The sequence below is a fragment of the Spermophilus citellus genome (genome assembly GCF_964194105.1).
Source record: "Spermophilus citellus genome assembly, chromosome: 18".
Lineage (NCBI taxonomy): Eukaryota > Metazoa > Chordata > Mammalia > Rodentia > Sciuridae > Spermophilus > Spermophilus citellus.
The window spans coordinates 12,567,694-12,583,438 of NC_138200.1; the positions used below are offsets into that span (position 1 = coordinate 12,567,694).

General features: G+C 53.6%; 1 protein-coding gene across 1 annotated transcript in view; it reads right to left on the reverse strand.

Annotated features, from left to right (window-relative positions):
• The window catches only part of LOC308637388 (cell adhesion molecule CEACAM4-like), a gene marked incomplete at its 3' end in the record, with an annotated part of 82,851 nt that overhangs the window by 2,931 nt on the left and 64,175 nt on the right, over positions 1–15,745 (reverse strand). The window contains exons 2-3 of the mRNA XM_081273692.1: positions 2,911–3,270; positions 75–314 (exon numbers count right to left, since the gene is read on the reverse strand). Coding sequence (XP_081129818.1) covers positions 75–314; positions 2,911–3,270 — 600 coding nt within the window. The remainder of the gene's footprint in view (positions 1–74; positions 315–2,910; positions 3,271–15,745) is intronic.

Here is a 15,745-nt window from a genome sequence, read left to right on the forward strand (position 1 = left end):
CGGTGAAATATGTGAGGGAAGCACTGGGTGGGACGGGGGCCACTCAGAGATCACAGCCAGTCTGTAGCGGTCACTCCTGGTGGAACTGGCGGGGTTGGAGGCCGCACACTGATACTCCCCAGCATCCTCCTGTCTGACGGGGTCTATGTTGAGCGTCCTGTGGTCCGGGGACAGCTGCATCCTGTCTGTGAGCTGCAGAGTCTGGCTATTGAGGATCCACGTGATGGAGATTCCGGGGTCACCTGAGAGGCAGGTCATGGCCACAGAGTGTGGTTCTGTGTTGGTGGCTCTGAGGGAGGGCTGGGCCACAAGCCCTGTGGAAGAGCATCAGGGGGCTGACTGACGGCGGGTCTGAGGCCTGGGGCCTTGTCTGTCCTCAGAGACGTCTGCCTGTTCTCAGGGCCATCAGGATGTGGGTGAGGGGTCCAGAGGATGAGCTGGATGATTGAGGCCATGGACAGTGGGTGAGGACCCAGAAATAAGATGCCCTTGTTATGATCTTGGGTCTGAAATGGTTCAAGTCTGTTCTGGGAAACTACAAAATATAGTGCAATACGTTGACCTTGGACTACACAGCAACCTCCTCACGGTCCTCATCTTAAAATAGGAACTTGCTGAACATCCCTCTGACCCTAGATGACCTCAGGGAGACCCCAGACTGGTCCCTTGATATCTCTCTGGGGTCCAGATGGGAAACCTCTTCTCAGGCCCCAGGTCCAGCCACCTCATTATCAAGTGGGTTTTCCCGTGGACTCTGTGTCTTATCTTCCAGAACTTCTGTGCTGGTCCTGCTGCATCTTGTGCTGCTCTAACAGAGCACCTGAGACAGGTGGTGTGTAAAGAAGAGAGATCTCCTGCTCACTGTTCTTGAACTGGGGAAGTTCAAGATCTAGGGCTGCTTGCTGCATCTTAACAGCAGGGGGCGTCCCATGGTGAGAGAGCATGTGAGAGAGGACGTGGGGACAGGTGCATGGAGTACTGCATATATGGCATACATTCAGGGCATCTGAGTGGTAACCCACTCCCCGGTGCAAGGCATGTGAGCAGCAAACCGCTTACCCCGTAGGCACAGCCCTGGGCATGAGGCTGCATGTTTCAGTCCCTGCGCTTGCTTCACAGCCCACTCCTCGATGGGTCACTGCAGGGACAGTTGGCCAGAAATTGCATTGGTGGCTGCCTGTAATCTGCTTAGCTCCTCCCTGAGTATATATACATGGTACTGTGCAATAAAGTCAGACCTGCTTCTAGCTTGGCCTCTGGAGGTCTTGATTAGCGACTCCACAGCCAAGCTCTCCTCTACCCTGTTCTGTGCACCTTCTTTGGACAAGAGAGAGCCCACACGAGAGAAGAAGCAGAAGGGGCATACTCACCATTTATCAGAAAGCCACCTATCAGGACCTGGTCCCCTTCTGTGATAGCAGCCTTTTTCCTTTCACAGGGACCTACCTCCTTCCCTGAGGCCTCAGATCCCCGGAAGTTCAATTATTACTATATGTTTGGGGGGGCACATTCACACCACAGCAGTGACTCTATAAAAGTTTGGTTTGTGATTTCTGGAAACTCTGCCATGTATGTTGGGGAAGGAGGGACTATCAGCCTGTCCACCTTGGACCCAGGTGGGATTTGCCTGGAGTAGAGCAGTTCAGTGACCACTAGGGAGTGGGGACGCCCAGCCCAGTCCTGATGGCTTAGATGGCTGGATTCACATGTAAAGGATTTCTCAGTTAACGCAGGATTGACACTCTGGTCCTGGACAGCTGTGTGAGGGGGAGGCCTGGGCACCCTGTTGAGGGAGGGTGTCTGGTTGTAAAGTAAAAATTGATTATCCTTCATTTTCTCTCACTCCCAGACCAGACTGTCCCCTCCAGGCTGCCAGTGCCCTGACCAATGACTGGTCTCTGGTCCACAGATGCCTAATAGGCCCTCAGCATGCAGAGCACAGGGCTCTGGCTGCACAGTGACATGCACCACTGACCTGCCGCCTATGGTCTGTGAGGCCTAATTCAGGAACTGTGTTCCCCATGCCTCAGTTTCCCTTTATTGGATACATGGGAAGTGGTGTCTGGTTCACCATGTTGTCTCTAAGTTAACCTTGAAATCCTCACAGTAACCTGACCTGGGTTTGGAGGAGCTGCCTAAAGAAACAGCCCCTACTCTGATCTGCCTCCCAGTCAGAGCGCCCTGGGCTGGTCCCGGGAGGACCAGGAGCTCCAGGAGCATCTCTTTCCCCTGTTCCTCCCCTTGGGGACATGGACCTTCCTGTGGAGCCTCATAGAAGTCCATCAGGGCATATGATTGGCCTGAGGCACCTGTCCCTCTGTGCTCGCCACACCTAGTCCTGGGAGAAGGAGATGCCCAGGTGCCCTTGCCCGGATGTGGCTCCTGGGACTGTGCCCTGGCTGGTGACCACCTCCAGGAGCTACCAGATCAGGTGGCCAGTAAATCATTGCTCCCCAGCGGCCCTCAACAGGAAGCCAAACTCCAACCCTGGCCACACGTCCTCAGGGTCACCTGGAGCCAGGAGCCTGGGAAGGAGGTCTGGGGCAAGAACTTCCTGGGCTGACCTTCTCTCTGAGGATCCCTTGGCCGTCAGGCGAGGTCTGACTCAGTCCTGCAGGGTCTTTCTCAGGGCCATGCTCCTGGGAAGGACACAGGGGCTGGGCTGAGACTGCTCTGCCTGGGCCGAGTCTCCCACCAGACCACCCTGCTCTCTGCCAGTGGATTCAGGCAGAGGACTCGGATCTTCTGAAGTCTGTCTGCCCTGCGTGTGTCCTGCACTAAATGCTCCAACTCAACTGTGGGGACATAATGCAAAGGAGGAGGGAGGCAGGAGGTAGGAGGTCTCAGGGTCCTGTGTGTGTAGTGGAGTTAACCCCTCCCAAAACCCAGAAAACGTGGAGCGTCACTCACTGTGTACACGGAACTCTCCAGTTGCTGCTTCAGTATCAAAATTGTCAGCTGTGGTTCGTAGAGTGTAGAATCCTGTGTCCTCCTTTGTCACATTCATGAACAGCAGTGATCCATTGGGGTATATTGTCTCTCGACCACTGAAGGCAGGCCCTGGGATAACTGAGTGTGTGATATTCGAGTAGGATACAATCAGATGGCTGCGGCCTGTTATTTGCCCTCTGTACCAGGTATATCCTACAGCGTTCTTCAACACATCATGGACAAGTAGAAGAACATCTGTCCCTTCAGCAGCATCAAAAGGCACTGGTTCAATAGTGAGCGGGGCAGTCGCGTGCAGGTTCCAGAAGATTAACAGTGAGACTAGGAGGGAAGAGAGAGAAATCCATCAATACTGGGCCCTTTGTATTGGGTGGAAAGATGGGGCCCAGGTCCTCAGCAGGAGTCCTCATTCCTCAGCCTTGGGGTATATGGTGTATGAGTCCCTGGGTCAAGGTCAGCAGATTGATCTACATTCCTTCAGAACCCCCTGTACCTGTCATCCTGTCTTAGGAACACCTTTCCCCAGGTGTCTGCAAGGCTGGCCCCTCAGTGCCCTCAGATCCCTGCCCACACCCAGGGCACCTGGGCACCCGCCTCCCCTGACCACCTCCTTACAGACCCCAGGTCTTCCCTGTGGACATTCCCCTGCTCTCTGCCCTCCTAGATCTACACAGCACAGTCCTCACCTGCAGATCTCCCTCTGGCCTGGCTTCCTGCCCTCTAGAGAGGAAGCTCCAGGAGGCAGAGACTAGTCTGACCCTTGTTGTAGCCCAGGGCCTGGACCAGGCTCAGCCTCCTCTGGATGAGTGAAGCAGGGTCCTGCCTGAGGGTCCAGGTGTCTGTGTGCCAATGTCTGAGGCTGGTGGCTGCAGACAATGTCCACTGCTCTTTCTATTTGGAGAGTGGCTCTGACAGAGCTGTTAACACTGATTTTCAAAATATAATGGCCCCTGGTGAGTAACATGGAAAAGAGAACCCCTGAGCTTTCCGTCCCCATTCATCAGCTCCAAGTCACTGAGAGTTTCCTGTTGGTGAGCTTCTGTCTGTCTTCTGTGTTCTGTTCCCATCAGGTTCCCAGTGAAGCCCTGTGTCCCCTGTGAGGGTCGTGTCGTCTCCAGTGGGACACCAGCAGGACTTTGCTCCCACCTCCCACCCTCATTCAGGGAACTGTCCCCTCTTACCTGCCAGCAGGACCCCCTGCCAGGGGATGCCCCCTCTGCAGGGACAGGCTGAGGGGGGCTGCATGGTCCCTGCTGGGCTCTGTCCCCCTCTGTGGAAGGAGCTTCACTGCTGCCCTGCTCCTCTCTGAGCTCAGCCTCCTCCCAGGGCAGGAGCACTTTCCTGGGTCACAGGGCTGGGAGCGGAGTCTCTGTTGAGGAACCTCTCTGTCCCCTCCCTCTCAGTCCTGCCTCCTGTCCCTTCCGCTTTCCTTGTTGGGTTTCACTACTGCATGCCACACCCTGAGGAGCAAGGCAGGTGGGGACGCTGTCCCCTGAGAGAAGTGGCTCACCCAGCACTGGCCTCAGCTGTGTCCTGGCCTCAGGGCTTTCAGCACCACAGAGAGAACTCCTGGGGTCCCCTCACCCCTGGGCATATTCCCCTTTATGGTATAGAATCCCAGGTTAGCCCTCTTTCTTCCCCATGTTCTCAAATGCTCTAGGAAGGTGGGTTTCCTCCCAACAGGAAGGGGACAGAGAGCCCCAGTTTCTAGAAAGGGGCCCTCTGAGTGATGGCTGGTGAGGGGACCTGCTCTCTGTACCTGGTGTCTCCAGCTTGGCCTCTGAGTGGCTATCTCAGGACTTCACATCCTTTGTGTCCTGAGAGGGGAGGACTGTGGTAGTGGAGGTAGGTGACCATGGGCTCCTTGGTTCTCAGGGAGATTTTAGGGAGACCCTCCCTCTCCATTGTTTGGTGCAGCTGTGGCTCAGGCTTGCCCATGCCTTCCTTGGGTGGCCTCTGTCCTCTACCTAGTGATTCTCCTGTGCTCACCCTGACTTTCCCCATGGGTGATACCTGGGTGCAGGGCCTGCTCAGAGACCCCTGGCAGTGTAGGGTCCTCACAAGCCCAGGAAGGAGTGGGAGAGGGAGCCGAGCAGGTACGTGGGAGGCACCCTGCAGTCTACTGGGGATGGAAATCAGGCCACATTTCCACCTCCTGAGCCAAAGCCTAGTCCAAGTGTCAGAATCAATCTGCCAAGTGTTGACTGTGAGTCCTAATGTCTCCCCCTGGTGGTAACAAGATATCCATGGACAGTTTCAGGGTTTGAATCTGAGATGCTGCCCAGTGTCCAAATGGTGCAAGCTGGTTCTGACCTTGGGCACAGGTGGCTCTGACCTACAGTCTGCAGAGTGAGTCCTGTTCACTGAGTGTCCCCAGGCTGCCTGACTCTGTCCAGTGCAGGGTGAGTCTAAAGAGAGGACGAGAGCTGTCCTGGGAACTTCTGCTCCAGTATTGAGAGAACTGTGCACCCCAGGAGATGGGCAGCCTCAGGAGGGGCCATCTGTTCCTGAGCCTTCAAAGGAAGGGCCTCAGGAAGTGTCTCTTGAGGCTTTAGGGTGAAACTACTTGCTTTGTGAGCTGGATCTTCAGTTGGCTGATTTGTTTCTTGTGTTTAAATTCTTGGGTCTTAGCCCAAAGGGCCTGCGGGTTTGTCGTGTGAGTATTATGGAGGTTATCTGGCCAGATACATGACACAGCCTCTCATCCCAGATGTTCAGGAGGCTGAGGCAGGAGGATTGTAAGTTTGAGGCCAGCCTGAGCAACTTGGTTAGACCTTGTATAAAAATAAAAAATTAAATGTAGTACATTGGTAGAGTGCCGCTGGGGCCAATCCCTAGTCCCTCACCTCTCTCTCTCTCTCTCTCTCTCTCTCTCTCTCTCTCTCTCTCTCTCTCACACACACACACACAAAAAAAAAACATACACACACACACACAAACACACACACAATCAGAGCAGAGTGGGTATATTTTATACATCTTTTCTGAAGACTTTTTATTGTGAAATATAACAAAAATGTGCTCTATTAACCCTTTTAACTGAACAAATACATGCCATGATTCCATTCAAATATATAACAACCACTTCTATTTTCAAAATCTTTTCATCACCTGCACTAAAACCCTAAAAATTAAGCAATCACATTTCAGTACCCCCTAGCCCCAGGTACCTTGAATCTATTGCCTGTCTCCATTAATTTGCCTATTTCATATGAAATTATACAACCGCATACCAGTTTGCTTCTTATTGAATCATGTTTTCTGGGTTACTCAGGTTGTAATGTGCATCAGAACTTTATTTTTCATGGCTGATTAATAATCCAACATATTTGTAAGCCATGTTTATTTATGTATTCCTCTGTTGATGGACACGGGGTTGTTTCCACACCTGCCTGTTGTGAAGAATGGTGTGGCGAGCCTTAGCCTGGGGGAGCTATTGGAGTCCCTGTTTCCCATCCCGTGGGGACTTGCCCAGCCGTGGGAGTGCTGGATAGATGGGCTTCTGCCTGGCTCTGGCAGGAAGTGCCCAAGTGTTCTCCACTGTGACTACAGCTCTTCAGAGTCCCTGGGGAATGTAGGAAGGTGTGGGGTGAGGTGTCATTGTGATTTTGATTTGCTTCCTTAGTGACTGATGACACTGAGCATCTTGTCATGTGCTTATTGGCCACTGGAACATCCCTGGAGACAGGCCTTGCAAGCCCTTTGCCCTCCCCCTTCTCTTTCACTCCTGGGGATTGATCTGAGGGGCGTTGTACCTCTGAGCTACACCCCCAGCCTTTACATGTATTCATTTATTTTTGTTTTGAGACATTTGCCCAGGCTGGCTGCAAACTTGGGACTCTCATGTTTTGGATGCCTGGGGTTACAGACGCCCAGAACTGTGCCGGGGTCCTTGGCCTCTTTTAAACGTCGGTTATTCTTTGGTTGCACGTTTGTACCTGTTTTTTATATATTCTTCCATGAAACCCATATCCCATGTATGATTTGCAAATATTTTCTTCCATTCTGTCACTTCAATAACTTTTTTTAACTCATTCACTCATTACTTTATTAGTTATTTTGTTAAAAGCCTATGGATCAATATTCATTTACAAAAACAAGTTCAGTCTTTTATGGTAAATACTTTTAGGGTTTAAAAAATACATTTATTTTCACATTTGAAATCTTTAAAAGTAAAGATCCCTTATCCTTCTGCCTCCTGCTTCCTGGGAGGTGCTGATGAGGTGGGTCTGTTCGGGATTCTTCTCCCTCTTCTCGGCCTCTCCCTCTCTCTCTTTCCAGAAGCAGAGGATTTTGTGTCCTGGGCATTTTTCTTTCTCTCCCAACAGCTCAGGGGACGGGGGCAGCTTATCTTCCTGCCCTTGTTCTTCTCTGTGCAGAGTTTCTGCTAAACCTGCTCTTCTTGGAGTTGCTCACTACTCTGTCCCTCGAGCCCGTGGACAAGCTGGTCACGGTCATAAAGCAGTTGTGTTGGTAGAGTTTGTGCAAAACCTTTAGAGTTCTGCACTAAGCCTGAGAGGAGCGCCAGCCGCTTTCCTTACTTTCACAGATTCTGATCCCACGTTACCACCAAATCATGATGAGGATTTCCCTGTCCAAACATGAAAGTGGACATCCTGATGTACTCACAACATTCTCGGAATGGGGACAATTTCAGACTTGGTCTTCCTCTACCATTAGTTTTGCTCCATGGAAGTCCTTCCCAGTGTCTCTCCTCTGGCACACATTTGGGAGTACCCAGCTGCATCTCCCCCATGATGCAGTGGGGCAGCTACTCTCACAACTGGCTGTGGCCCCACAGACCCCTTGGTACTTGGGTGGGACCAGGCAGTGCCCAATAGACCTGAGCATAGGTGGCTGCTTTCCAATGGGGGTTCAGCTTCCAGAAGTTTCCAGTACCTGTGAGCAGAGTCAGAGGCAGAGAAGGCAGGACTCCAGGGAGAACTGGAATTGTCAAAAAAAATGAAAGAGTGTGAAACTCTTCATGTCCAGTCCCTCAGCCACCAGTCAGGGCCCCTGTGGACATGGAGATATCCAAGACTCAAGGACATTCTCGGAGAGTGACCATATGCATCAGGTGGCAGTCTTTGGCCCTAGAGGCAGTTGGGAGCCTCCTTTAGTAATGTAATAAATTCAAAGAGGAGGAGCATAGACATGTCCACCAGAACCCAACATAACAGCACACAGTCCCCAAGGATGACCAGCCCAGTGTCAGTATGAGCAGAAAGGCCTCCCTCCATCACCTTAAAAATGAGCAGAACGCACTTGTAAGGAAAATAGGGCCAGTAACTGTGATGCGTGTTCTGTTCTTCTAGAAGCCTGTGAATGTCAGAATTAGCACTTGATCTCTTAAGGAGATGGGAGAGCTGTCCACACAATGTGGACTCAAGTGGACTGTGCTGTCCACCTAGCCGCCATACATTCATGTGGCTCACCCTCTCTCTGCACAGCAATGAGGTGCTCTGTGTCCTTGTCCACTGGTCACCCCTGCACACAGCGGGAGGAGGCTCACACTTCCCCTTAGTCCTAGAAACATCTCGGTTCCCCTTTTTTCCCTCATCCAGAATGGTCCAAATTCTGCTGGTCACAGTGTTGGGACCCCAGGTGGAGGTCTGTTCAGGATGGTGTGAAGGGAACAGTGCCTGAGAATGTGTCCCTGCAGATCCCAGCAGAGGGCACTTGGGCCTGTGATGATGTCAAGATGAGTGAGAGGAGCAGAGGTCAGGGATAAGGACATTGAATCCAAGAATAACAATAGAATCACCCAGACCCCTCTCACCTGCCCCCTGAAGAAAGAGCAGCGAAGGCCCCTGTGGCTCTGAGTGGGCCCAGGGTTGGGGCAGCAGAGTGCTGCAGGCCCAGGGGCTGGTGAGACCCCAGGTCTGTCTAGCCACTTGGTCTGTGTGGGGTGGAGTCAACTTAATGAATGATCCGCAGTCTACAACTTCGAACATGAAGAGAAATTCCTGTGCTGTCCTTTCCTCTTACTAAGACCTTTCTTCCTAACTTAGAGCCAACTTTGCCTTCATTGCTCAGAGGCCTCCTGAGGTGGTAAGAGTAGCCCAGGGACTGTCCAGGGTGCTGGGTGTGGGCTCAGATCATGGGCTTCCTCTTCTCAGTGTGCACTGAGCTCCCCACGTCCATGATGTCATGGACCCAGCAGGTGTCACTGATGTGTGGCTACAGACCCTTGGGAAGCCCACGGTGCTGTGGAGGTTCAGACAGCTGTGCGGACATCACCTAGAAACTTATCTTCTCCAGGGACTTCAAGTGATTGATAGTGACCAGCACCAGTCAGTCTCTGCCCTCTTACACTCAGGTCTCCTGCCAAGAGGGGAGGATTTCATCTTGGAGTTGTTTACTGCAGGTTGGTGTAGACCAGTGAGCCACAGCCAGGGGCCATGTTGCCATCCAAGGGACATCTGGCAGTGTTGGGAAACACTTTTGATTGTCACAGCTGGGGGAGGGAGTCCTACTGGACTTAGTAGGTAGAATCCCAGATGGAGCTCAACACCCCACAGCACACAGCCCCCCAAGGATGGCCAGCCCCAGTGTCAGTGGAGAGGAGAGGGGAGCCCTGCTCTGCGCCCTTCTCTGACCTCCCCAGAGCATCCCCTCACCCAGCTCCTTCCCACCCCCACCACCTCTCCCACACCTCAGCCCCCTCCCCTTGCATCTTCAGGTTCATCCTCCAAAGGTGCCCTTTGCCCAAGGTCAGCCCTCACTGCCCTTGGCATGTCCACCAGAGAGCGAGCAGGCTCTCCCCCCAAGTTCAGGGGAGCCTCCCAGTCCTCTGAGACCAGTGCAGCTGCTTTTCCTGCCCCATCCCCAAGTCCTGGGCTGAGCTGCAGATTGGCCCAGGAGGAAGCCCCTGGGAGGGCACCAGGGACCCCAGGGAAGAACCTCCCGTAGGAGGCGTGGGCACATGGAACCAACTCCAGGGCCCTGGTCAGTGGGGAGGAGGAAGGTCCCAGACTCAGTGGCTGGACACTCAGGGCCCTGATGTCCTTGCTTATGTGGCCACTGGGGAAATGGCTGTATCCCTAAAGGCTGTGTCACCTGGGATATGTGTAAATAGGTGTCAGCAGGGCTGCTGTGGAACATTTCAGACTGGACCTTCTACAATGGGAGATGGGTTCTCCCAGGTATGCTCACTTGGAAGAATCAAGAGGAATGTGACAGTCACCAGGCACAGATGCCATCAGGGTCTGAGGGAGCAGAAGGTCTCTGGGCCTCAGTGTCACCCCTGAGTCGGAACCAGAAAGTTGAGGGTGTGTGGTCCTGCCCACTCACCTCAGCAGGGGCCATTCCTGGTTGTCTGTAGGGGACTGGGCTTCCCACCACCCCCTTGCAGGGCAGAGGAGGATCTGGAACCTTCCCCTAGAGTCAGACAGTGGAGGAAGCAGGTGAGTTAGGAGATGGAGGTGGGAGCACTTGGTAGATGGGCAGCCAGGAGGCGCCCAGGCTCTGAGTGCTGCAGCTGACAGTGGTCAGAGTGGTCCTCTGGGAATCCAGCCTTGTCCCTGCAAATGTTCAGGAACTTCCCACCTCTGTGCTCCTCAGTTCCCTTCCTGAGCTCCTAGCCACAGCCACCCTCACAGCTGAGGCCCTGGGTCCTACACCAGCACTTTGTCCCCATCTTACTGTGCAGCTCTGTGTGGCTGCCCACCTCTCTCCTACCCCCAGGTCTTTATAGTGGCTGCCTTACACCCCTGTCCCCATGAGGGTAAATGGTCAGCTGAAAGCAGAGTCCTTCCTGGTGGGCTGAGGGATCAGCATCGGGGGCCCCTGAGTCCTGATTATCAGGGTCCCCAGGAGGTGGCAGCAGCTGAGCCGAGCTGGGGAGCCAGGGACTGGGGTGGGTAGGACCCAGGAATGACTGATCTTGCTAGTGCAGATGGCAGGTGGCTTGTGCTGTGGGAACAGGGAATTTAATGGGGAATGAGAGGTGTTTTCTCATTTTAGAGCCTTTTTGGGTTTGGAACTGCAAGTTCCCTTGAATGTCACTGTCAACCTCAGAGCTATGAATGTACGGCACAGACTTCAGGTTCCACACTCTGATGCAGGTTGATATTGAGAGCACCATCAGCCTGGCCCAGGGGACCTCTGCATGTGCAGCTACTGCAGACAGCTGTGCTCTCTTTTGGGAACAGTGGTCCTTCCTCCCTGGGCCTCCTGATCCCAGCTCCCTGATGTCCCAGCCTCCCAGCACACCAATCACTCACCCCCCATCTCAGTCCTCACAGAAATCCGTGAGCTGACTGCCCAGGGGCATCGTGTGTGCCATTGGCTGTGCGTGCTCCTGATGTCTGCCTGGTGCTGTCCAAGATCCTGCAGGTATCCTGAGGGGGGAGAGAGAGAGAGAGAGAGAGAGAGAGAGAGAGAGAGAGAGAGAGAGAGAGAGAGCGCACACCTGTATACATGCGCAACCTGAGGCTCAGGGATTTTGAGAGTCATATAACAAATATTTATTTAAATGCAAGAATCCAGGGAGTAGGACCTGTCTGATAGATAGTAAATGGTATTTCCTGTTGAGCGAGCATTGGCCTCTCTGCTTCACAGTTCATTTCCTGTTCAGAACATTGTTCATGTAGATGACACACCCATGTTCACAGGAGTAATGGGGGGAAAGCATTTTTGACAATGACCTGGAAGGTAAGGAGATGAGGATTTCCATCCTGAGAAAGTCACCTTGTGAGGGGGTCAGAGGCACGGGGCCTCCGTGGGGACTTTAGTGAAATGTCTCTTCAATTTCAGCACACACACACACACACACACACACACACACACACACACACTGGGGATTGAAGCCCTGGGTGCTTACCACTGAACTGTATCCCCAGCCCTTTTTCTTTTTAAATAGAGTCTTCATAAGTTGCTGAGGCTGGCCTGGAACTTGTGACCTCCTGCCTCAGCCTCAGAGTCATTGGGATTCCAGGAGCATCCACTGGGCGGAGCAGAATTCTGCTTCTCTGATGCATGTGCTACTGTTATCTGAAAGTCACCAAATGTTCTGGGGTCTGTAACTCTAGAGAAAAGTTACTGATTACACACTTTTTTTTTCAGGGATAGCTGACCTCATTCTTTAAGATAACAGAGGAAGACCTGGGCACAGTGGTGCACACCTGTAATCCCGGCAGCTCTGGAGATTGAGGCAGGAGGAGCCTAGGTTTGAGGCCAGCCTTAGCAATTTAGCAAGGCCCCCAAAACATAGTGAGATTCTGTCTCAAAGTAAAAAGAGCTGAGGATGTGGTTCAGTGGTTTTGCACCCCTGGGTTGGATCCTGAATGCCCCCTCAAAAAAAAAAAAAAAAAAAAAGCAGAATAAGAGAGAAGAACAAAAGCCAAAAACAATTTTCTAAAGAACCTCAACTTTTGCTGGAGAACAGTTTCAATGCCAGAGCAGTTTGGTTATCTTTGTCCTCTCTAGCAGAGCTAGTGGGAAGCTAATAGTGTATTGTTCCAGGGTGTGACCTCTAAAATTAGTGCTGTTTAAAGTCAATTAAAAGGATATGAAGCTAGAGAGTGCATTTAGGGTCTCACTCAATACAAGGGGAGGGTGCCTTTGTGGGGAGGAAAGTGAGGTCTTCAGGAGGAGGTGTGGGCGCACAGCCTTAGAAAGTTCCAGCGACAGAGCAGCAGGTGCTGAGGGTTTGCTCTCCTCAGTCATTCCTGTGTTTATGGCTCCTGACGTGGGTCGGGGGAAAGGATGGATCTGTGAGGAACATTTGGCATCCCGGTGCCCTGGCATCCTCTGGAGATGGCACAAGCCCCAAGGAGGCCAAATGTGCTAGGATTTTTGGAATATGGCCTTGTGATTTTCACTCAGGACAATCTGAGGAATCTGTCCTACGGGCTGGCGAGGTAAGAACCTTGGTTTACATGTGGCCTCAGTGTGACTCCACCTGTTAGTGCCAAATTCCCTTTAGGGCAGGTTCTAAAGCAGGGTGGAGAAGACCCCACTGTCAGCTTGGAGGGGTCCTGTGTTGAGGGGTCTTGCTGAGTGGAATCTGCCCATCCCCCCAAGTCACCCCACTATCTGGATATCTGCCGTCCTCCAGGCAGGAAGCTCGATGCCTGGCCCCGTGTGGTTCCCCTCAGCACCCCCAGTTCTCCATATCCTGACAGTGGCTACTCCTCGATGGCCTGCCTGTGGCCAGGCCCAGATCTCCCCCAAGGGCCCTGTGAGTCTGTCAGAGAAGGATCTGGAAGGCCTGTGAGACAGGAAGAGGGGGAGATGGGCCTCCTTGCTTCTGAGATGACTGATGTGTGACTCCATCCAGTGATTGAGACTAGGAGGAGGAGGAGGGATCAGAGCAGGGAGAAGACACACTTTATTTATGGGCAGAAAGACCCTTTCTGTGCACAAAGAACTGAGGCCTGAGGGGCCTGCGTCCTGAAGGTCAGGCAGGAAGTGTCCCATCGGGGCTGGTGTCCCAGGAACAGAGCATCGGCCTCCCCAGACACAGACTCCAGGATGCACTGACACAGGAGGGCCTGGCCCAGGTCTTGCTCCAGGTGACAAGGCCTGACTCTCTGCAGAAGGACCCATGCAGCATTTACGGGAACCCAGGATTGGCACTTCCTGTCTTACATGGAGGAGCTGGAGCCCCGTCCCTCCTCTCCCGTCCTGGACACCAGAGATGTTCATGACGTGGTTCTGAGACACATGCCCCAGAGACTCAGCCTCTCCACACACCTCACAGGGGCACAGCCACACCAGGTTTGTCTAGAGGCACCTGGAGAAGGACCCAGGGAGGCTGGGCAGGGCAGGAGGACACAGGCACTGTCCACAGAGCCAGGCTGGGCAGAGGCACCTGCTCTTGAACAGTGACTTCAGGACATGCCCTTGGAAGGCAAGCAGCAGGGGCCCAGGTCTTCCGTGTGTCCATTTCTCTCTGAGCTCTCTGTCTCAGGCCTTCTCTGGTGATGTGGTCAGTCCTGGGTGCTGGGGGTGGGAGACCCTGAGGGACACAGTGAGAGCCAGCTGGAGGGCTGCCTGCTCATTCACCAGTCACCCACCTGGGTGGGGAAAAGGAGATGCCTCTGTCTGGAGAGTCCTTGTCCTGTTTCACTAGCCAACCCCCAGGGCCAAGGGCTGAACTCAGGGCACTGCACATGCTAGGTAAGAGCTCTGCCACTGAGCTAAATCCCCAACCCCTGTCCTGCAACCTCTCTGGAAAAACTCCCCTAGCAGGCTCTATGGGACAGGACCCACCACTATGCTCAGGGCAGGGACCTGAGGGGCCATATGCTCCCTGGGGATAGGTGTGGAAGAAGGTCACCACATCAGCTTTGTGATTGATGATCTGACGCCTACAGTGTGGAGAGGGTCACCCACCAGCTGCTCCACCAGGGACCCTCTATAGCTCCAGGGCATGGGGCACCTCTGCAGTTGTCCATGATGGTGCTCAGCTGTCCCTCACAGGGTCAGGGGTGCACTGGGGCATCATTTTTCAAACTGGGACTCAGAGGCACACAGTTCCCAGAACCTTTAAGGTCAGGGAGAGAGCCCTATACCTTGGGGAGGACAGAGGCAGGCCTGTTATGGAGAAGCTGTGGTCCCTACTCCAATGAGATGTGTCCAGAAATCCTCTGTGTCGTGGTGGATGAAGGCCACTCCCTGGGTAGGGGCTGGTGTTTGCTGGTCCACAAGGGTGAGGCTTGCAGGGGCTGGTGCAGGCCTGGGGGTGGGTGCTCAGGGCTTTGGGTTTATCCTTAGAAGGACTCAGCCTGGGCTTGGGTCCCCTGGGGCAGGTGTGCCTGGGAGCATCTTCCAGGGGGATGGTAAAACCACAGGGGGGGAGGGGCCTTGTCCTCTCAGCCCAGGGTCTCAGCCCAGGTGCCCCTGTCCCTGCAGAACGCCAACTCGCTCCACAGTGGAGAGGACGCCTGTGAGACCTGCAAAGGGTGGGACCTGGTGTCGCACAGGACCTTAGGTCAAGAATAATGGGCCTGTCAGTTCACAGAGCATTTACTGACTCAGTTCCAGTTCTGAGGACTGTCCACCTTCACTTGATTAATGATTCTCCACAGCTGTATGAACCTAAGTGCCTGATGACTACCACTTTACAGCAAAAAATATTCAACAGAGTTGAATAGCTGATAGGTGGGGCCAAAGGAGGGTCATAATTCATTGTCAGCTGAGGGTGTCACTCTTGGTAGAAATAAAAGGGTTTAGAGTGACACACCCTGGCATCCTCCTGTCTGACGGAGTCAATGCTGAGGGTGCTGTGGTCCCGGGACAGCTGCCTGCTCTCTGTGACCTGCAGACTCTGGCTACGAAGATCCACCCGGTGAAGATTCCTGTGTCATCTGAGAGGCAGGTCCTGACCAGACTGCAGTTTTGTGTTGGTGGCATGAGTGGAGGGTTCCCTGGCCTCTGAAGGGTTCACTGCTGCTCTGTCCCCTCTGTGGAAGGAGCTTCACTGCAGACCCGCTGGGGAGCCCAGGTCCAGGCCAGTCAGCCCTGCTGCCCTGCTCCTCTCTGAGCTCAGCCTCCTCCCAGGGCAGGAGCACTCTCCTGGGTCACAGGGCTGGGGGCGGGGTCTCTGTTAAGGAACCTCTCTGTCCCCTCCCTCTCAGTCCTGCCTCCTGTCCCTTCTGCTTTCCCTGTTGGGTTTCACTACTGCATGCCACACCCTGAGGATCAAGGCAGGTGGGGACGCTGTCCCCTGAGAGAAGTGGCTCACCCAGCACTGGCCTCAGCTGTGTCCTGGCCTCAGGGCTCTCAGCACCACACAGGGAACCCCTGGGGTCCCCTCACCCTGGGCATATTTCTCTTTCTGATAGAGAAA